Source organism: Pongo pygmaeus, chromosome X (genome assembly GCF_028885625.2).
Source record: "Pongo pygmaeus isolate AG05252 chromosome X, NHGRI_mPonPyg2-v2.0_pri, whole genome shotgun sequence".
In the NCBI taxonomy this organism is placed as follows: domain Eukaryota; kingdom Metazoa; phylum Chordata; class Mammalia; order Primates; family Hominidae; genus Pongo; species Pongo pygmaeus.
The window spans coordinates 22512094-22534774 of NC_072396.2; the positions used below are offsets into that span (position 1 = coordinate 22512094).

The following is a 22681-nucleotide window of genomic DNA, read 5'->3' on the forward strand; positions in this document are numbered from 1 at the left end:
AGACTGCCTTGAACAGACAATTTAGTAACAGTACCCTTTTATGTGGCCATCAACAAAGAAATAATCAGCTGGGTGCAGTGGCTCGTGCCTATAATCCTAGCACTTTGGGAGGCCGAGGCGGGTGGATCACCTGAGGTCAGGAGTTCAAGACCAGCCTGATCAACATGACGAAACCCCGTCTCTACTAAAATTACAAAAATTAGCCAGGCATGGTGGCGGGCACCTGTAATCCCAGCTACTTGGGAGGCTGAGACAGGAGAATTGCTTGAACCCGAGGTGGCAGAGATTGCAGTAAGCCAAGATTGCGCCACTTCACTCCAGCCTGGGCAACAGTAAGACTCTGTCTCAAAAACGAACAAACAAGCAAATAATCTACCTAGTTGAGGATTAAAGGGCAAATGACTTTGATACTGTGTCTGCTGCCCAGCAGTTTCCAAAATGGCTTCTCTAAAGCCATCTCATGAGGAGAAAAGAAGATTAAGTTCCTTTTGAGTGTCCTTAGCATGAAAATAAAGTCACTGCCTCATTCATCATTTTGTTAAATTTGTGATACCCAAGTTAGTATTATAAAACCTTTGTTTGTCTTAACCCTTCCTTTAAAGTATTACTATTTCAGAATTCTTTGATATACCCAAATTCTCCTTAACCTGTTTCGGACATTGACCAAATGGTGATTGATGGGTGTAAGAAATACATGCGAAAAACATGTGGTGATGTCTTAGACAATCTTAAAGGAGACTGCTATCAGGTAATTGTTTTCTGGATAATGTAGTTTTAAGTCAACTAATAATATAATTTAAGTTATTGATCAGAATTGTGCCTTATTAAAACAGCTTTTAGTATAATTGAGAAGATAAATACATCATCTGTCTCTTCATATGAGTTATATGTATATTTGTATTTAGGTTGTACACGTACCAATGATGGGAAAGCACCAACTCCAGATTCTCTGAATTAAATAAAATTAATTCTTTTTTTTAAATTATACTTTAAGTTCTAGGGTACATGTGCAGAACGTACAGGTTTGTTACATAGGTATACACGTGCCATGGTGGTTCGCTGCACCTATCAACCCATCATCTAGGTTTTAAGCCCTGCATGCATTAGGTATTTCTCCTAATGCTATCCTTCCCCTAGCCCCCTACCCCCCGATCGGCCCCGGTGTGTGATGTTCCCCTCCCTGTGTCCATGTGTTCTCATTGTTCAGCTCACACTTATGAGTGAGAACATGCGGTGTTTGGTTTTCTGTTCTTGTGTTAGTTTGCTGAGAATGATGGTTTCCAGCTTCATCCATGTCCCTGCAGAGGACATGAACTCATTCTTTTTTATGGCTGCATAGTATTCCATGGCATATATGTGCCACATTTTCTTTATCCAGCCTATCCTTAATGGGCATTTGGGTTGGTTCCAAGTCTTTGCTATTGTGAACAGTGCCGCAATAAATATACATGTGCACGTGTCTTTATAGTAGAATGATTTATAATCCTTTGTATGTATACCCAGTAATGGAATCGCTGGGTCAAATGGTATTTCTAGTCCTAGATCCTTGAGGAATTGCTACGCTGTCTTCTGCAATGGTTGAACTAATTTACACTCCCACCAACAGTATAAAAGTGTTCCTATTTCTCCACATCCTCTCCAGCATCTGTTGCTTCCTGACTTTTTAATGATTGCCATTCTAACTCCAGCCTGGGCCGCAGAGCGAGAATGTCTCAAAAAAAAAAAAAAAAAAAAGAAAGAAAATCTTAATAAAAAAAAAAACCTTAATAATAAAAAAAGAAACCTTAATAGTAAAAAAAAGAAACCTTAATAGTAAAAATCAAGTAGTACACAAAGCTAAAGATTGCTTTTACATATGTACAAAATTTCCAAGTAAAATAATAAGCTAAATCTGGCAACTTAAGTCTATATTATGCTCAAGTAGGATTTAGTTAGAAGTGTAAAGATTTGAATTTTAAGAAATCTGTCAACTTAATTCATTATGTGAATAATTTAAAGGAGGAAAATAACAGATGACAAAGAATTTGAGAATATTTAGCAGTCATTTTAAATAAAAACTAATGCAGTATAGCTATGTAAAATTAGCCAGGTGTGGCAGCGTGTGCCTGTAATTCCAGCTACATGGAAGGCTGAGGCAGGAGAATCACTTGAACCCAGAAGGTGGAGGTTGTAGTGAGCTGGGATTGCACCACTGCACTCCAGCCTGGGCAACAGAGGGAGACTGTCTCCAAAAAAAAAAAAAAATATATATATATATATGTCTCCATCTAACAAATCTGTACATGTACTCCCTGAATCTAAAATAAAAGTTAAATTATAAATTACTTGAATAAAATAAAATTGCAATAGAGATGAAACTACCCAAATGTTAATAGAAACTTAGGTTGTGGTAAATAGAAAAATAGAAAATATAATAGATAGCAAAAGCCATTTCCACTGAAAATAGGAAGAAGATGAGGATGCCTATTATCTTTTTCAACATTATTTTTTGAGGCAGCTGAGATAGTAAAGTAGATGAAAACAGTATGAATCTAATTATTTGTAGATGATGTGAATACTAGAAAATCCAGGAAACTTACATAGGAAATTATTTGAATTAATGAGAATTTGATAAAGTGATTGGATAAAAGCCAGCCTAGATTTTTTCTCTATACTAAATGCTAACTCATTTAAATTGGATTTCCTTCCCACCCATTTCCTTTCAAAGTAATCAAGTGTTAAATTCCTGGGAATATATTTAACAAGAATGGTATTGTGAGACTGGTATGAATTATGTTAAGATCTTATTGAAAGACATCAAAGTCTGAATATGTGGAGAGGCATGCTGTATTTCTGGTATTGAAATAACAGAACAGGCCGGGCTTGGTGGCTCACCTGTAATCCTAGCACTTTGGGAGGCTGAGGTGGATGGATCACTTGAAGTCAGGAGTTGGAGAACAGCCTGGTCAACATGGTGAAATCCCGTCTCTACTAAAAATACAAAAATTAGCCAGATGTGGTGGTGCATGCTTGTAATCCAGCTACTCTGGAGGGTGAGGCAGGAGAATTGCTTGAACCCAGGAGATGGAGGTTGCAGTGAGCCGAGATTGCACCACTGCACTCCAGCCTGGGTGGCAGAGCAAGACTCCGTCTCAAAAAAAAAAAAGGAACAATGTCTATTCTTCCCAATTTATTATGAGTAATCCCAAGGAGGGGGGAGGGGTTTAAAAGTAGACCAACTGATTTTGAAGTTTATTTGTAAAAATAAGTATTTAAGAATACCCAAGAAAACTTGAAAAAAGAATCATAGTGTGAAGCAAAATATGTCCTATTTGTTGTTAATGTACTATAAGGCACGGTAATCAAATAGGAAGTATGAAAGGAATACACAAGGACCTAGGAATGTCAAAGGAACTTGAACAGGTCTGAGTATGTATTCCTACACACTGCTAATATGGTCTAAGATACATTTTAGTTGACTTGGGAAAAGGTTTAGTTGAGTTAATGTGTTATGCCGGTATAAGAAATTATCCATCTGCATGAGAACCAAGTTAGCTAACAATAGAAATAGGAATTTTGGTGACTTAGGCTCTAAATGTAAAAACTAATACATTTAAGACAATTTAGAGTACTTCACCTTGGAGTTCAGAAATCTCTTAAAGATAGGACACTCAAACTGTTAATGGTATTATAATGTCATTACCAAGCCAAAAGTCAGACTAGAAGAAAGACTAGTAACAAGCATGACAGGGAATTGATCCCTTGAATAATGCAGAGTCCCTACAACTTAGAAATGAAGTTAGCTAAATTTAAAAAGGTATAAAGGATATTTACTGGTACTTCTCAGAATAAGTCACATAACCTGTAAAAAGTACCATAAGACAGGCTGGGTGCGGTGGCTCACGCCTGTAATCCCAGCACTTTGGGAGGCCGAGGCGGGCAGATCATGAGGTCGGGAGATAGAGACCATCCTGGCTAACACAGTGAAACCCCGTCTCCACTAAAAAAATACAAAAAAAATTAGCCGGACGTGGTGGCGGGCACCTGTAGTCTCAGCTACTCGGGAGGCTGAGGCAGGAGAATGGCATGAACCCGGGAGGTGGAGGTTGCAGTGAGCCCAGATCACATCACTGCACTCCAGCCTGGGCGACAGAGCAAGACTTGTCTCAAAAAAAAAAAAGTACCACAAGACAGTCAACCCTGTTGGTGGCCCAGGAAGTTCTAGTGAAAACTTAGCAACAGACTTCACAAAATTTAGTAGAGGGGCAATATCCCATGCTGGGGAGGTTGCGAAGAGACAGGTGCTCATATACATTGTTGGTTGGCGTGTGAATTGCTATCAAAACCGAAACACATGGCTTCTACCCTGTGTTTGAGCACACAGCCCACAGTTAAAAAGGTGTCACTACAAGGTTTTATTATAGCTGTGCTTGTAGTGGCCAAGGCTTGGCAATGACAACAGAAAGAATGTTTTTAGTGGAATGGTGTATTTTTTAAAATGTGTGTTATTACCTGGAGAGATGTTAGGTGAAATGTTCAAGTTCCAAATGATGTGTGGGATCCAAATTTTACAAAAGAGAACATACATTTGTGTTTGTGTGCAAGTATTTGTAAGAATCTGTGTGAACGTATGGAAAAATTATGAGCATATCAAACAGGATTAATATGTGGATTGAAAGCAACAGTGGTGTTAGTACCTCCTATATTTTTCCATAGTTGGACTTGTATGATGCATTGAGGCAAGTTATAAAACAACAGGACAGAAAAGTCCCAGTTTCTTAAAATTATAACTGAGGCTATAAGAAGAATGATGAGAAATAACATGGGATAGGTTATCTTAGGGAATTGTGGTGAACTTTTTTTTTTTTTTTTTTGAGACAAGGTCTCACTCTGTCACTCAGGCTGGAGCACAGTGGTGCGATGATCATGGCTCACTACAGCCTTGAACTCCCAGGCTCAAGCGATCCTCCCACCTCAGCTTCCTGAGTAGCCGGGACTACAGGCAGATTCCACTAGGCCCAGCTGATTTTTCTTTTATTTCTAGAGACCGGCTTTCACCATGTCGCCCAGGCTGCTCTAGTACTCCTGGGCTCCAGTGTTCCGCCCACCTCAACTTCCCAAAGTACTGGGATTACAGGCATTGGGCCACTGACCCCAGCCTGGCAAACTCTTAAACTCTTGGTTTCTGACTATTATATTTAATTTTTCTTTTACTTAATGTATCTTTGTTTTTGGAATTAGAAAACTAAAAGATGACAGTAACTCCTGTTTAGTTCAGGATGTTGCTTAGATCCAGATGTGTCCCCAGCGTAGAGCCTCAGTACTTCAAAGATACAGCCGACCTCAAACTTCTTTCCTGTATTAATTATATATGATGTGTATGGGAATTCCAGCTGGTCTCTGTATTGACTCTGATGGTGGGAGCTGTTATATATAGCTTTATTAGCAGTAGCCCAAGCGTTAGAGAAAATTGAGAAATAACATGTTAATAGTTTGAGTAAGATGCAAAAGTGAATCCATAAACAATGAAGTCATTCAGTGCTTAGTATAAAAGAAAAATTAGGCTGGATACGGTGGCTCATGCCTCTAATCCCAGTGCTATGAGAGTCTGAGGTGGGCAGATTGCTTGAGCTCAGGAGTTCAAGACCAGCCTGGGCAATGTAGTGAGACCCTGTCTCTAGAAAAACTTTTTAAAAATAGTTTATTAATTAAAAAAATAAAAATGGAAAGAAGATGATACGAATAGTGATAGGAGAGGCAGTATAGATTAGAGATGAAAGTATGAAGTTGGCTTTCAGATAGTAATAGGTATACTTCGTGGATCTGTGGGCAAGCTGGATAACACCTCAAGTTTGTTTCTGCGTTGGTAAAATGGGGATGATAATAGTGCCTCTAGGATTGTTGCTTTATTGAAATGAGAAGGCATATAAAGCATATATGGTAAGCACTTAATTTTTGCTGTTAACAGACATAGATGAAAGTTTTTTGGTTCCTGTAGCAGATGCTGTGGATAGCTGTGGATATAAGCCCATACTTGGCGCTTTTTTCCTCCTTCCTTCACTATTGTTTTTTTGTTTAACTACATCCACATGTTGGCTCACTCATTTATTCCTGTTCTTTCTGGAAGGTTCTAATAGAAGACTGTATTCCGGTACTGAAGAGGTACGCCAAAGAAGGGAGAGAATTTGATTATGTGATTAATGATTTGACAGCTGTTCCAATCTCCACATCTCCAGAAGAAGGTAGATTTTTTTAACCAAGATATTTATGATGGAAATGTTTCTCTTGGTACCGTGTGAGGGTGAAAGGATCCTAGAGATTGTGTAGTTCTCTCACGTTTTTAAAAAAGGGAGTTAAATCGAGGTCCATGGTGGAAAGATGACTGGATTTGGCTTCAATTCCTGTTCTGCCAGTAAATGAGTGAACTAATTCAGTCATTTGAAACAAAAATGAAGTAAAATGACTCATTACATTGAGACAGTAAATCATTTGACAATTTATTTAAATTATGTGATTTTCAACCTATATTGGTACAAACTGGTCACTTATCTAAGCAACAACAGAGATAATTCCCTTTCTCAAACCAGATGTTTGTTCCAAATCACAGCTAGTTCGTGTTTTTTCTATAAACTCAAGTTCCTGCTGAGTTTGCAGGCTCTGCATTTCTCTCAGGATTTTGCTGCTTGCCCCCTTATTTAAAGCAGTTTTCTTTCACGTTTCAGCCACTGCCTTTGTGTTTTGAGAATCTATTGGTATTTTGAGAGCAGTGCTAGGTTGATGTGATTTTGGCATCCAAAATCAGTTTCATTATCGTTCATGAACAAGCTCGTTGAATAGTGGGTCTTACACTCGTGGCTCTTTTTCTTCTTCCTCTTTTGGTATTGAGTATTTGAATATTTTACTTCAGGTGTTGTGGATACATACAAACCCATATTTATGAAACTTCTTCTTTTAAACATTCAGATTCCACATGGGAGTTTCTCAGACTGATTCTTGACCTCTCAATGAAAGTGTTGAAACAGGATGGGAAATATTTTACACAGGTAGGCTACTTAACAGTTTTTTCCCTCAAAACGCTCTAAGACTTTTATATTTTGAAATCTGAATGCATATTTTTGAAATTTATATCTATTAAGGATAGAGCGGCATCGGATTATGTTCTTTCAAACAGTAAGCTTCTAAGTGACCTGTTGTCTGCTGGGAATTAATGAGTTATCAGCCCTGGTCTTTCGCTGTAGTATGAGCTGCTGCCACCAGATGGAGACACAGACTGATTTTCTTTTTTCCCCTCCCCTCATGAACATACACTTGATGAAATAGCTCTGGCTGTACTGTGAACTGCTGCCACCAGATGGAAGCCGATTGTGGTGTTTTTCTCATTCTCTAGGGGATTCTAAACTTAAACTTTAAAGATTACATTTCTTGGTGTTAAAAATATACATATATATCTCCTATTGAAATCCTTAAGAAAATTTTGAAAATGACAGCAAAGACAGCTAATTGATAATCCAGTCTCTTGGTACAAAATTCCTTGATGCATAAACATAAGATAAGCACTTACGTAGCATTGCACTCTGGATCTCTGAATTATTCTGAGTTTACAGGAAAATCCCCTCCTCCATTTTTTTAAAAAAAAGGTACTGCCAGCCTGGACAACATAGACTCCATCTCTACGAAAAGTTTAAAAAATTAGCTGGGTATGGTGGTGCATGCCTGTAGTCCTAACTCTGGAGGCTGAGGTGGGAGGATTGTTTGAGCCTGGGAGGTTGAAGCTGTAGTGAGCTATGATCGTGCCACTGCCCTCCAGCCTGGGTGACAGAGTGAGACCTTGACTCAAAAATAAACACAGTATTAGTATACTGTATTTAAATGTTAGGAACAGGCCAGGTGCAGTGGCTTACGCCTGTAATCCCAGCACTTTGGGAGGCCGAGGCAGTTGGATTATCTGAGGTCAGGAGTTTGAGACCAGCCTGGCCAACATGGTGAAATCCCGTCCCTACTAAAAATACAAAAATTAGCCAGGCATGGTGGCAGCAGCCTGTAATCCCAGCTACTCAGGAGGCTGAGGCAGGAAATTGCTTGAACCTGGGAGGCGGAGGTTGCAGTGAGCCGAGATTGCACCACTGTACTCCAGCCTGGGCCATAGAGCAAGACTCCGTCTCAAAAAAAAAAAAAGGAACAGGTAGAGGTTTTAACTTTATCCTCTTGAGGAGGTGTCTGCCAGCAGACCCTATCCTGGACATTTTATGAAATCTGAGATTAATAATGCTGAAAACAACTTAGCAATTCTAAGAGACATCTTGATTCAGGCTCCAGCCTATCCTGTTGTTCCCCTCTTCCCTCTGCGTGCAAGACCTGCAAGCACATTGTGCTTAATCTTGGACTTTGCGCTTGGCGAAATTGTTCGGAGGCTTTGAGGAGAGCAAAGCACTATCAATGAATGGAGTGTCTCCGCCCCCCACAACATTTAGAAATGATTTTTACAAACATGCTGTAGATGGATATAACTATGCAAAGCAGGAGTCTGCAAACATTGGGCCAAATCTGGCCTCCTGCTTGCATGTTTGTAAAGTGTTCTTGGCATGCAGACACGCCCATTTATTACATAGTGTCTGTGGCTGCTTTTGTACTGAGTAGTTGTAGTAGATACTGTATGATCTGCACAGCCTAAAATATTTAAAATATTTTCTATCGGACCCTTTACAGAGGAAGTTTGCTGATCCCTGTCTTATAGGAAACCAGTGAAACCTGCTCAGATGAAGCTTTCTTATTGTAAAGAAGCAAGTTGGATTTATGATGGTTTTTTTTTTTTTTTTTGAGATGGAGTTGCGCTCTTGTTTCCCAGGCTGGAGTGCAATGGCGCGATCTCAGCTCACCGCAACCTCCACCTCCTGGGTTCAAGCGATTCTCCTGCCTCAGCCTCCTGAGTAGCTGGGATTATAGGCATGTGCCACCACGCCCGGCTGATTTTTTGTATTTTTAGTAGAGATGGAGTTTCTCCATGTTGGTCAGGCTGGTCTTGAACTCCCAACCTCAGGAGATACGCCCCCCCCCCCCCCCCCCCAGCCTCCCAAAGTGCTGGGATTACAGGCGCAAGCCACTGCGCCCAGCCATGATGGGTACTTTTTAAGCAGAGCATATAGAAATTTTTTCATTTTTTTGAGCTAGGTTCTTGGTCTGTAGACTAGGCTGGAGTGCAGTGGCACAGTGGCACTCATTGCAGCCTCAACCTCCCAGGCTGAAGTGATCATCCTGCTTTGCCCTCCCAAAGTGCTGGGATTTCAGGTATCCATTGCTATGCCTGGCTAATTTTTGTAGAGATGAGGTCTCAACTATGTTGCCCAGGTTGGCCTTAAACTCCTAGATTCAAGTAATCCTCCTCCATCAGCCTCCTGAAGTGTTGAGATTACAGCCATGAGTGACCATGCCCAGGCAGAATTTTTTCTTTTAGGTTTCTGCAAATACAGAGAAGGAAATCTCAAGCAGCTTAAATTAATCAAGGAAAAATGTGAGGCTCTGGGATCTTGAACAAAAAGAGACTGAAAAAAATTTGGATCCACTACAAACTAGTCAGTCTGTAGTACAAAAGGCAGGACAAAAGAAGACAGCCACACTAAGTCTACCTGTTGTCTACTACAACTGAGTGGCTGTTCTTCTTTTGTTCTGAATATTGGCATGGCAGGCTGCTTCCTATGGAGAGCTGTTATCTTAGTATGAAAGGCTAATAGAATGCTTGCTTAGAATACTACCACAGCCCATTTGTAAATATTAATGACCCAGGCTTTGATATCTTGCCTTTGCCAATAGACTTTTTACCAAAATCAAAAGGATTGTATGCCCAGGGCTGTCTTGGTTTCTAAGAATTGTCCAAAAGACATATGATATGTTTTCTGTCCCCATGTTCATTACAGTTGGAACCACAAAACAATCTCATTATATAACACCTGGGGTTCATTCAGTACATTTTGTGATTGACACTGTCACATGGTAAGATTTATGTGGACCAGCATGTATAGCCCTTTCAAGAAGTAGTAATTAAGTCAGAAAGCAAGTGATTTGACTCAGGATGTATTGATGTACTTGCCACAGTGCAGTTTTTTTTTTAACTGCCAGGTGACATGCTTAGGAGGTAACCCAGATTCTTGGCATGTCCACCCGCTTTGTGCAAGTGTGCAGCTTAGAACTGGAGTCAGGTTGGCCGGGTGCAGTGGCTCACACCTGTAATCCCAGCACTTTGGGAGGCCGAGGTGGGCGGATCACGAGATCAGATCAAGATCATCCTGGCTAACATGGTGAAACCCCGTCTCTACTAAAAATACAAAAAATTAGCCGGATGCGGTGGCAGACATCTGTAGTCGCAGCTACTTGGGAGGCTGAGGCAGGAGAATGGCGTGAACCCAGGAGGCGGAGCTTGCAGTGAGCCGAGATCGCGCCACTGCACTCCAGCCTGGGCGACAGAGCGAGACTCCGTCTCAAACAACAAAAAAAAAAGAACTGGAGTCAGGTTAAGGGTGGGATGAAAATGTTGTGTTTTACAAAAGCTAAATGTTCCCACCCAAAACTGCTAGCTGTGAGTTCCTGATGTCATTGGTGTTACTGTGGCTGCCTGAAGGCAGCCTTGTCAGTATCCCAGGAAGCTGGGGAATGCATCATGGAGGGACGTGGGAATCAAGGTGGGCCAATAGAATTTGAATTGGGGAGGAAGTGTTTTCATGGAACCTAGGAGGCAGATCCTGGGACTTGACCTTCCTCTCTTCTCTCCCCACAGCCCCATTTGAAAAAAACTATAGGTTATATTTCTCTCTCCTTTCTGCTTGCCTTCTAGAAGCAACCCATCCTTGGTCTCACTTTTTTCCGTTTCTGCATTTTATAGATGGTTCTTACACGTATGATTTCCTAAATCATTATACTATTTAATTTTACTTGCTTTTGAACTAGATAAAAGTTGCTAAGGATGTATTCTTCTGTACCTGTTACTGAGGTGTCATGTGCCTGTAATCCTAACTACTCAGGAGGATCGCTTGAGCCCAGGAGTTCGAGGACAGCCTGGGCAACATAGTGAAGACCCCACCTCTAAAATAAACAAAAGCAAATGTCACCTGTCCACACCTAACATGGGGAAAAGAACTTTCTAGAACTGAAGCTATCGAATTTGGATTTAATCCCCTAGTGAAGCCTCAAAGGGTTAAAGAAACCAATGACTAATAAAATCTTGAGTTTGCAGGATTGCAGGTAAAAAAAGAAACAGCTTGCTGAAACACTGAAGCTCCCTCCACTTAAGAGAGAAAATCATTGGCTAAAATCTGTTAAAACCAATATGGCCAATTAGAATTTGCACAGAATAAGCTTGCTGATGTCACAGCCTAAGTTTCCACCACTTGCTTCATACTAACCACTTCCCCGCCCTCAAGTTTGCACACAAGACCCATTAGTGGGCATAAAGAGATAACTATACATGTCTGAGGATTTTCCAGATCTACCCTTTCCTTTCCATCCACGAATCAATCACCTGCAAATCTCAGAACCTACCCTTTAAACTTTTTTTTTTTTTTTTTTTTTTGGTTGAGACGGAGATGGAGTCTCACTCTGTGGCCCAGACTGGAGTACAGTGGCTCAATCACTGCTCACTGCAACCTTTGCCTCCCGGGTTCAAGCACCTCTCCTGCCTCAGCCTTCCGAGTAGCTGGGATTACAGGTGTGCACCACCACACCTGGCTAATTTTTGCATTTTTAGAAGAGATGGGATTTCACCGTGTTGGCCAGGCTGCTCTCAAACTCCTGACCTGAAGTGATCCGCCTGCCTCAGCCTCCAGAGTGTTAGGATTATAGGTGTGAGCCACTGCACCTGGCCCCTTAAACCTTTTCTAATAAAAGGACTGCCTTTAAGCCCAACACAGGGAGACATATTTAAGCTGGACTCCTGTCTCCTTGTTAGTTGACTTACAATAAAAAGCTTTTCTTAGGCCAGGCACAGTGGCTTATGACTGTAATCCCAGCATTTGGGGAGGCTAAGGCGGGAGGATTGCTTGAAGCCAGGAGTTTGAGGCTGCAGTGAGCTGTGATCACAGCACTGTACTTCAGCCTGGGCAACACAGCAAGGCCCTGTCTCTGAAAAGAAATTAAAATAAGCTTTGCTTTTCTTAAAACCCCAGTGTCCTAATATTGACTTATAGCACATTGGGCAGTGAGCCCCTTTTTCTTCGATAATGCCAGGTGTGACCCCCCCCTTGTTCCATCCCTTCTTCTTACCCTTAATGACTGCTTAATTCTTTGCTATTAGATTTTTATTCTGCATCTCCCATTTGTTTCTGTTAAAAAGAAAAAATGTCATTCCATTTAAATAGACAGGAAAGTGAAATGTATCATGTTACTTTTTTGGGGTAGGTGTCTATTTGTGGTGTGTGTTTTCTTCTTCTTTGAAACTTCTTGACAATGTTGGGAAAGAACAAACTGAAACTTTCCTATTTTCTTACCACAGTCTGTGTAAGGAAGTCTTCCCATATAACCTCTATAAAGAGAGAGTGTGGTGTCAGTTTTAATATGGCAAAGCCATTTACTGTGCACCTTGGTGGCATTTTCATTCTATAGCTTCCCCAGTGGTGATGTGTTCTAAAAACAACTGGGCAGTTTTCTATTTGTGAATCTTAAATTACACGTGTGGTGTTTATATGCTCTCATGGTGAACTTGATGTTGAAACCAAATTACATGCTGGCGAAGGGCACTTTGGCCATGGCCATATCCCACTGCAGGACCCTAGATGATGGGTTACTAAACAGGCTGGCACTGAAGGATGACATCACGTTGAGTGAATGTGCTAAGTTAAAACCACCAAGGCCAGCTCTCAGAATAGTTCTAACCTCTTGCCCGTGACTAGCTGGCTGGTTGGTTTTGAAAGCCATTCTCAGGAGTTCTTACATCACAGGCTGCCTTTATTTGTAAATAATTTTCATCTTGTATTATACTTGGCTATTTTGAGGCAAATTAAGAGTAACTTTTTTTTTTTTTTTTTTTTTGAATTGGAGTTTCGCTCTTGTTGCCCGGGCTGGAGTGCAATGGCGCAATCTCGGCTCACTGCAACCTCCACCTCCTGGGTTCAAGTGGTTCTTCTGCCTCAGCCTCCTGAGTAGCTGGGGTTACAGGCGCATGCCACCACGCCTGGCTAATTTTTGTATTTTTTAGTAGAGACAGGGTTTCACCATGTTGGCCAGGCCGGTCTCAAACTCCTGACCTCAGGTAATCCACCTGCCTCAGCCTCCCTAAGTTCTGGGATTACAGGCCTGAGCCAGCGCGCCCAGCGAAGAGTAACTTTCTTAAGAAATAGAATCAGCCACCTGGATTCAGTAGTCTTGTGAATACCAACTTCAGAGATTAAAAGGAAATAGGCAGTATTAAATACCAGTTTTGTTTTCTAAATTCACAATGAAAAGCATTTGGGGAAAATTGTGCTAAGAGGATGATAAATGCTTCCCCAGACTTAATCCAAATCTACATTTTAACAAGATCCCCTATGATATCATGTACATTAAGGAGTAAGAAGCATTGCTGTAGAGTTAGGCAAATACTGTATCCGTTCAGCAGCTCTGCTGTACCTTGGCTGGCATCTCTTGATTATCTTCACCTTTTTTTCCTCGTGGTCACAGGATGGCTGCTGCAGCTCCAAATAGCACATCTGGGTTATAGCTTGGAAGAAAGTTGAAGAGGCGGGTGGCTCTCTCTTTGTTCAGAATCAAAAGCTTTTCCAGCAGCTACCAGCAGACTTCCAGTATATCTCATGGACTACCCCTAGCTGCTGGAGATGCTGAAAATCGGGTGACTGGAAAAGGAGAAATGTTAGAATAATGAAGTTGAGAGAAAGTTTTTGATAAGGTGTGCAACTAGGGGATATCCCTAGCATATATATCCTGAATAAACTTTTGTTCTCTTATACACAGATTCTAGGAAAAAAAATGGGGGTGAATATAGTTCTGTGTCAACATTTTAGACTCTTAGGAGAATTGTAGTTTAAACCATTGTGGAAATCAAGAACACTATCTTTTTGATACTTCATTTGTAATATAATGGTGACCGTTATTGAGAAAATTTCCTTTGAATGAGTTATTTGTATGAATCTTTGCAAATTGCATGGTTTTAATTCAGTGAGTGTCACTAATAAGAAATTGGTTTCACTGCTTTATATCATTTCATATTCTAATAATTTGAAATGGCTTGGTAAATGAGGTAGAAGGATAACGAGCTCTAATGGGTCTATAAATAGAATGCAGTGTGATTTGTGAAAATACAGAAGCCTTATCTTGTTTTTAAAGATGAACTTTTATCTAAAGCTAGAAGTGTTCTCCTCTATTAAAGACCTTCAGATGAGTGGGGCCTTTGGAAGGACTCAAGAATCCCATTTCCTTATCTCTCTTTGGTTTAGGGGAACTGTGTCAATCTGACAGAAGCGCTGTCGCTCTATGAAGAACAGCTGGGGCGCCTGTATTGTCCTGTGGAATTTTCAAAGGAGATCGTCTGTGTCCCTTCATACTTGGAATTGTATCCTTTGACCATGACATTCTGTTGCCAGATCAAAGCACCCAAGTAAATCACATGCCAATGAAAAAATTTAAATCACAATAATAAACAATTAGCTTAGCCGTAGAGTATATAAAGCCCTGGTTCTCAAGCTTAGGTGCACGTTGGAATCCCCTGAGCAGCTTTAAATAAAATCTAAGATTCTAGACTTCCATTCTCAAAAGTTTTGGGGTATGGCTTGCCACAGCTTTCCAGGTGCTTTTAATGATCAAGCACTACTGGTCTAAAGCATTGGTTCTCAAAGGTGTTGCCAGACCTGCAGCATCGCTCAAGAACTAGTTAGACATGGACATTCTCAAGCCCCACCCCAACCTGCTGCCCAATCAGAGGAATTCTGGAGGTGGGGGCCCAGTGACCTGTTCTACCAGCCCTCCCAGGGATTTATGTGCATCTGAAAAGTTTGAGAAGCCCTAGTCTAAAATAACCACCCTACCTGTGGCAGGTAAAATGTCTAAAGACACTCATTCTACTCTTACATTAAAATTACCTGTCATTAATACTAGTTTCGACACTTGATGTTAATTTGCAGTAGAAATCGAGAACTAGAATGATGTTGGGGACTGCACAGTTAACATTGGTGTTCTCTGTTAGTTCCGCTTAGTAAAGTTAGTCTAGAGAAATAAAACACGGAGAGAAAAAAAGAAATGAGCATTATCATTGGAAATTTGTGCCGCAACACAGCTGTGGGCTGTAGTCTGCAGACGACAGCTTCCTTATCTGCTGTTGCCAAGTCCAGGTTCCTGTGACAGCAGGTTTTTTTTTTGCTGTCAAGGGAGAAACTGCTGCTGACCTCCAGTGAGGCCTGGTCCCATCAGGCTGGGGCAGAGCCCGACAGGGCAGACTGCCTGCTGAGACCAGATGGCCAGCAAGAGGCAATGAGAACCCTCTAGATCCTCCATGTGAGGAGGGGAGTACTCCACCTGCTGGGTGGCTCTGTCCTTCCACAGCCTGTACAGAGCTTCAGCATCTCCTACCAACTGTCCACCTTTGTTTAGGGTTCCCCTCAACATTTTTGTCAGGCCTGTGTTTGCATGTTTGGAGATTTGAGAAATTGGTTGATAACATTTGAGGCAAAGGCTTCCACCTGCTAGTTCTCTCTCCCTCCTTCCTTCCCTCCCTCTCCTTTCCTCCTCTGACCTTTTTCCCCTCTCCTCCTCCTCTCCTCTCTTCTCTCCCCCTTCTCTCCCCCTTCTCTCCCTTGCATCTCCCGCTACCCCAGCTTTCCCTCCCTCCCTCCTTTCCTCCTTCCTTCCTTTCCTTCTCCCTTCCTTTCCTTCTCATACTAATTCCCTAAAACTTGTGAGACTTTGGAAGCAGTAGTGTTACCTGAGAGAATATTTGTGTTCCTTTAGCCTTCTGTTGTCCACTCAGTACCTCCTTCGGACCTCCCAGGTGGTGAGGATGTCCCCAGGCTGCAGAGTGGCCTTATTCAAAGTCCTTCGTTCTCATTCCCACAGTGCTCTAAGCCATGAAGCTTTTCATCCATCTTTCAATTCGTAGGCCAGCAAACGAATTACGAGTGATGCCTTTTCTTCCTTGAATTACCTGCTTTTATTCCTTGACTCTTTGTCCAGGTGGGTATTTTACACTGTTTGGAAGAAAGCTAAACCCTGAAGATCAATAGCCCCTAATCACATGTGCTGCAAATAGCCTTCCTGACCTCCATATGCTGTACATGACATCAAAATGAGTCAGGCAATTGATTGTGAATTCCTTAAAGTTTTCCTTTTTTTAATAATTATTTTTAATTTAAAAAAGCAAATGGAAAATGTATATTTTGATGAGCTTAGGGTGTTTTTTTTTTTGAAAGTCAGCTGAAGGATGGTTAGACAGCACAGCGAAGACTGCTAAATGCACTGACCCCCCCATTAGAATGTGATTTTTGTTCCTTTTTATTTCTCTGTGGGCTTTTGTTTTTGTTTTTGTTTTGGTAGATCTTCAATTTGGATATTTGGAGGAGTGAACATCGTTGTTTCGCTGGAGGGAAGATCTTGATGGTGATTCTTTCCCCAAAAATTGACTTAGATATTAAAATTTGGTGCTTATAAGAGAGAGTTAAAAAAAATAGGATTGCTTCAATTAAAATTACAAAAGAGACATTTCATGTGTTCTGTCCTTTTATTTCAGCTCAGTCCCCTCTTTCTGACTTGTGATCTCATAGAGCAACGGTATCTCCTGGTCTGTTTTTAGTTCTGTCACTCGATGTCATTTATCTCTTTATAATAGGATGGCCTTGGGGCCTTTTTTGAACAGTAGTAATGACTTCATTTGCCACCGTGCTAAATGATACACAACCTATTACATTCACCAGTCCTTCATTATACCATTGACCTGAGGCTAGCAAGAGATTTTGTCTGACTGTAAAGTTGAAAGTCAAAAGCTTATTTCTGTTCCCACTCTTAGCAGCGTATTAGATGTGGAAATAAAGGTCATTTTGGGTAGCTGCTATGAAACTTTCTGAGCAGATTCTTGGCTGCACCGATGTATGACAGAATTTATGGAGAGGCCTGTGGCAATATCAGCAACTTGAAAACTCCTAAGGAAGTGCAGGTAGCTAACAGCTTGGTGGTGTTTGTGGGTAACGATCCACATCAAAAGTGAGCTTTACATTGACTTGGATTGTTAGACATCAGTGAGTTATTCTGTTGTTTTTATAAAAGGTTTATACTGTATCAATGGAATGAGTCATTTATGGTGAATTTGCAATAAGCATTAAAAATGAAATATTCAGTGTCCATTTTGAGATAGAATTGGTGTCAACACAGAACATTCTTCCTCTCAAGGTAGGAATCAATAGTATGGTATGTAAAAAAAAAATTTTTTTTTTGAGACAGAGTCTTGGTCTGTCACCCAGGCTGGAGCGTAGTGGCCTGACATTTTTTTCTTAAGTGAGTGAATGTCTACTTTTTCTTTTTCTTTTTCTTTTTTTTTTTGAGACAGTCTTGCTCTGTCGCCCAGGCTGGAGCGTAGTGGCGCGATCTCTGCTCACTGCAACCTCTGCCTCCCAGGTTCAAGCGATTCTCCTGCCTCAGGTTCCCGGGTAGCTGGGATTACAGGCGCCCGCCACCATACCCGGCTAACTGTTGTATTTTTTAGTAGAGATGGGGTTTTGCCATATTGGCCAAGCTGGTCTTGAACTCCTGACCTCAGGTGATCGGCCCACGTCAGCCTCCCAAAGTGCTGGGATTACAGGTGTGAGCCACCACGCCCGGCCACCTACCTTTTCTTTGTATTAGATTGGCATGGAAGAAGATGAAGAAGAAAGGAATTAGTCATGTTGTAATTAGATAGACTTAACTTAAATTTTTCTTGTGCATGTAGGTTAAAAATAGCATTAGTAGACATTCTCCCCATCCCTTCCAACTCTACTATAGTGCTTTGCAAAGCTCTGTGTACTGTGTAAGATATAAAATGATGGTACTGTTACTGTAGAACACTGTTTGGGGGTCAATAGAATTGGATTTTTTCTACTTTATAAAAGAAACCGGGTATATGTACCTGGTGTCTGGATATCGTGTTTTTAATAACTGGGCATGACTTTGTACTTGAAGACTAGCTTGAGGCTGGGGCAGCAGATCCACTGATAAATCTGTTGACACACGTCCTGCAAAGACCTGAGAGGTGGAAATGAAGTGGATCAGGTTGTGCCAGGCCGTGGGAGATAGATTCAGGAGAGAATAAGGGATGTGGAATGGGAAAGAAAGGAATGGAAATCTCTGTCTTTTCATTTGGGTTGATAATAGTGAATTTTGACCCAACTCACTTCTTTGTATTGGAGAAAGGATGATGTATGTTTTGAACATCTTTGTTACTGTTTTAAAACAAAAGCATGTAAACTGAACTCTGATAACTGAAAATCCCCTCTGCTTTTGCTGACTTTTAAAGAAATGTTATAAGATCTAGCATTGTTGTTTTACTTTAATGGCTGTGGTGTTATATAGTGTATTATAGTCTCCTTTATAACTTAAACTGGAATATACCGTAGTATCCTATAGCTGCTTTTTAATTAGAGAAAAGACAAATATGACTGTTTAAAATTCCATTTAACATATCAGCAGATGTCAATAGTTTATTTAAAAAATGAAATGCTGCTTTCTCGTAGAAGTGTGATCGATTGAATATTTTAGAGACTTGACTAATGGTGATCCAGCAGGGCTAGAGGAAGGCTGGGTTGACATTGTTTTTAATGGGCTGGAGCAGTGCTGATGTCGAAATAAAAATGTGCTAGTACTTCCTGTACAGTCTGCATAGTCACTTCCTTGCTTGCATTAACTATTGCTGACGCAAGACTTTGCATTTCTACCATCTGTCTCAGTAGATTCATCAGTTTCATTCTGGTCCCATGACTCCTGGGATAGGGTGGGGAATTGTGGGGGTGTGGGTTTTGTGTTAAATATCATTGGCCTGTGTTCAAGGCTCTAGAGCAGGACCAGTCAAAAGCGTGGTTTGTCAACCAGCTCTGTTTTCTAAGCACTGCACTTCAGCTGACCTGTTTTTCACAGCAAGACTCTCACTGAAAGAAGCAGTGTGCTGATTTTTCCCTGTGGCACAAGCTCTTTACCACATCTTGGAGCAGCATTTTTTTGAGACTGAGTTTTACTCTGTCACCCAGGCTGGAGTGCAGTGGCGCGATCTTGGCTCACTGCAACCTCCGCTAGGGTTCAAGCAAATTCTCGTGCCTCAGCTTTCCGAGTAGCTGGGACTATAGGCGTGCGCTACCACACCTGACTATTTTTTTTATTTTTAGTAGAGACGGGGTTTCACTATGTTGGCCAGGCTGGTCTCCAACTCCTGGCCTCAAGTGATCTACCCGCCTCAGCCTCCCAAAGTCCTGGGATTACAGGCGTCAGCCACTACGTCCGGCCTTGGAGCAGCAATTTGAGTACTACTCTTCCAGAAGCCAGTTGGGCCGCATTATTTGAATACCTAGTTCCTAGATAAGAGCTGTTATGTGACCTTGAAGAAGTACTCTATCTCCTTCAATTATCCTCTTGCCGCGTGTCTTTGTACTAAATCTTCAACCTTGCTGTTCTTTTGGCTAATAAACCACTTTCATTTACATTATCCTGCTCTGTCTTCAAACAGCTTTGTGAATGAGATGTTAATAACACTAGGCAGGCTAGCAGTCCAAGTTTGAAATGTGCCTGAGGGTCCTATGAATCTGGGTTCCAGCATTCTTAATTTCTAACGTGGATGCTTCCATCAGAGGTGCTTAACTGTTTTTGTACCTTGGACTCATTTAGCAGCTGCCTGGTGAAACCTGTGAACCCCTTCTCAGAAACATTTTAAATACATAAAATAGGATTCCAAGAAACAAGTTAAATTTTCCAAAAACTTACGATAGAATATTTGTGCTGCTTTATTTGTTATATAGCTAGATCAAGTGGTGGGTCACATACCATAATTGTGAAGTAGTAATAAGCATAAGATCTGTAGCAACTGAAATGTGATGAAAACACATTTGATTTCTCTTGTTGACAAAGTTACAGGAACTGCTGTGTACTAACATGGTTTGTCACCCGTGTTCATGCTTAAAGGAAATGCTAAATTTCAGTGGGAGTTGATAAAGATAGAAACATTTTCCCATCCAAGTTTATGGAGTCACAGAATTCTGTCCATAGGCCCCAGGTTAAGAACTCCTGACCTACAGTTTTTGCTTCCATTGTTTTCATTGTATTTGAGCGGTGGGGAAGGGTAGGTGGGATCCCTTCACCGTTCTGTCAGAACCTGAAATCAACACTGGCAGATCAGTTCACCTCAGCCAGAACCATTTAAAATCTCAATTACCTCATGTAGTAATCCTACTGATTTCTGCTTTACTCATTATTTCAAAAATGAAAAATAGAACATGGGCAAGAAATAGCCCAGTGCTTTTGGAAAGCTATTTGAATCCTCTTGGATGTGATTTCCCTGGGAAATTGGATGATAAATGTGACTGGACAGGTAGACTTAGCTCCTGTATCTGGGGGTCCTGGGGTGCTCAGGCCAGCTAATTAATGCAGACAGTTTTCCCATACACCAATCAACCATGTGATCATTTCAGTGAGCAACTTTTTTTATGATGAAGCATCAGGGAATAGGCCCTCCTCTGTGCAACTTTGCACAGGAATGTAAAAATAAGTGAATTTGGCAGCCTTTCTGGGAAAGAAGCAGGCCAGGTATATTTTAATGGAAGGCCTCCCATATCCAGAGAAGGGAGGGTTGGGTGTTGCTCCACCCCATTTCCTAAGAAAGACTGGCAGGAGGTCAGTCTCTGTAGCCATTGGCTTTGACCATAGAGTTACTTATTAGAGATCATTCGTAGTTCCACCTATTAGGGAATACTTTTTTCTTGACTTTGTTCTGAAATAGTCTTAATCTTGGTAAGTGATTATGATGGTAGCTTAGGTTCTTGCTAAGTGATTCAGACTGCTCCTGTCTGTTCATTGCTAAGGGACAGAAACACTACTTGGACTTGGTCATGCACATAGCTCTACACTACATTCCACATCCTCTTATACTTTCTAGATGTTCTTTCTCCAGTTTAAATTTGGCATGTGAAACTCCCCCTTTGTCCGTCTTCCCAATGCTAAGGGGGAGCTTTTGCCAGCATGTCCTATGCATTGCATGTTCCCTTCAGTGTTTCTGTTTTATAATCCTCATCCCATATCTACTGACCATGTATGTTTACTTTTTATTATTATACTTTAAGTTCTAGGGTACATGTGCACAACGTACAGGTTTGATATATAGGTATACATGTACCATGTTGGTTTGCTGCACCCATCAACTTGTCATTTACGTTAGTTATTTCTCTTAATGCTATCCCTCCCCCAGTCCCCCACCTCATGACAGGCCCCGGTGTGTGATGTTCCCCGCCCTGTGTCCAAGTGTTCTCATTGTTCAGTTCCCACCTATGAGTGAGAACATGCGGTGTTGGGTTTTCTGTCTTTGTGATAGTTTGCTGAGAATGATGGTTTCCAGCTTCATCCATGTCCCTGCAAAGGACATGAACTCGTCATTTTCTATGGCTGCATAGTATTCCATGGTGTATATGTGCCACATTTTATTAATCCAGTCTATCATCGATGGACATTTGGGTTGGTTCCAAGTCTTTGCTACTGTAAATAGTGCCGCAATAAACATACGTGTGCATGTGTCTTTACAGTAGCATGATTTATAATCCTTTGGGTATATACCCAGTAATGGGATTCCTGGGTCAAACAGTATTTCCAGTTCTAGATCCTTGAGGAATCGCCACACTGTATTCCACAATAGTTGAACTAATTTATACTCTCACCAACAGTGTAAAAGCATTCCTATTTCTCCATATCCTCTCCAGCATGTGTTGTTTCCTGACTTTTTAATGATCGCCGTTCTAATTGGCATGAGATGGTATCTCATTGTGGTTTTGATTTGCATTTCTCTGATGACCAGTGATGATCATTTTTTCATGTGTCTGTTGGCTGCATAAATGTCTTCTTTTGAGAAGTGTCTGTTCACATCCTTTGTCCACCTTTTGATGGGCTTGTTTGTTTTTTTTCTTGTAAATTTGTTTGAGTTCTTTGTGGATTCTGGATATTAGCCCTTTGTCAGCTGGGTAGATAGCAAAAATTTTCTCCCATTCTGTAGGTTGCCTGTTCACTCTGATGATAGTTTCTTCTGCTGTGCAGAAGCCCTTTAGTTTAATTAGATCTCATTTGTCTGTTTTGGTTTTTGTTGCCATTGCTTTTGGTGTTTTAGACATGAAGTCCTTGCCCATGCCTATGTCCTGAATGGTCCTGCATAGGTTTTCTTCTAGCGTTTTTATGGTTTTAGGTCTAACATGTAAGTCTTTAATCCATCTTGAATTAATTCTTGTATGAGCTGTAAGGAAGGGATCCAGTTTAAACTTTCTACATATGGCTAGCCAGTTTTCCCAACACCATTTATTAAATAGGGAATCTTTTCCCCATTGCTTATTTTTGGCAGGTTTGTCAAAGATCAAATGGTTATAGATGTGTGTTGTTATTTCTGAGGCCTCTTTTCTGTTCCATTGGTGTATATATCTGTTTTGGTATCAGTACCATGCTGTTTTGGTTACTATAGCCTTGTAGTATAGTTTGAAGTCAGGTAGCGTGGTGCCCCCAGCTTTGTTCTTTTTGCTTAGGATTG

General features: G+C 41.0%; 1 protein-coding gene across 2 annotated transcripts in view; it reads left to right on the forward strand.

Annotated features, from left to right (window-relative positions):
• SMS (spermine synthase) overlaps window positions 1–16647 on the forward strand; it is a 54244-nt gene extending 37597 nt beyond the window's left edge. For both annotated transcript variants that reach the window (XM_054471800.2, XM_063660429.1), the window contains exons 7-11: window positions 659–748; window positions 6107–6221; window positions 6943–7022; window positions 14394–14509; window positions 16123–16647. In XM_054471800.2, coding sequence (XP_054327775.1) covers window positions 659–748; window positions 6107–6221; window positions 6943–7022; window positions 14394–14509; window positions 16123–16162 — 441 coding nt within the window. In that variant the 3' untranslated portion in view covers window positions 16163–16647. The remainder of the gene's footprint in view (window positions 1–658; window positions 749–6106; window positions 6222–6942; window positions 7023–14393; window positions 14510–16122) is intronic.
• Window positions 16648–22681: the final 6034 nt, after the last annotated feature.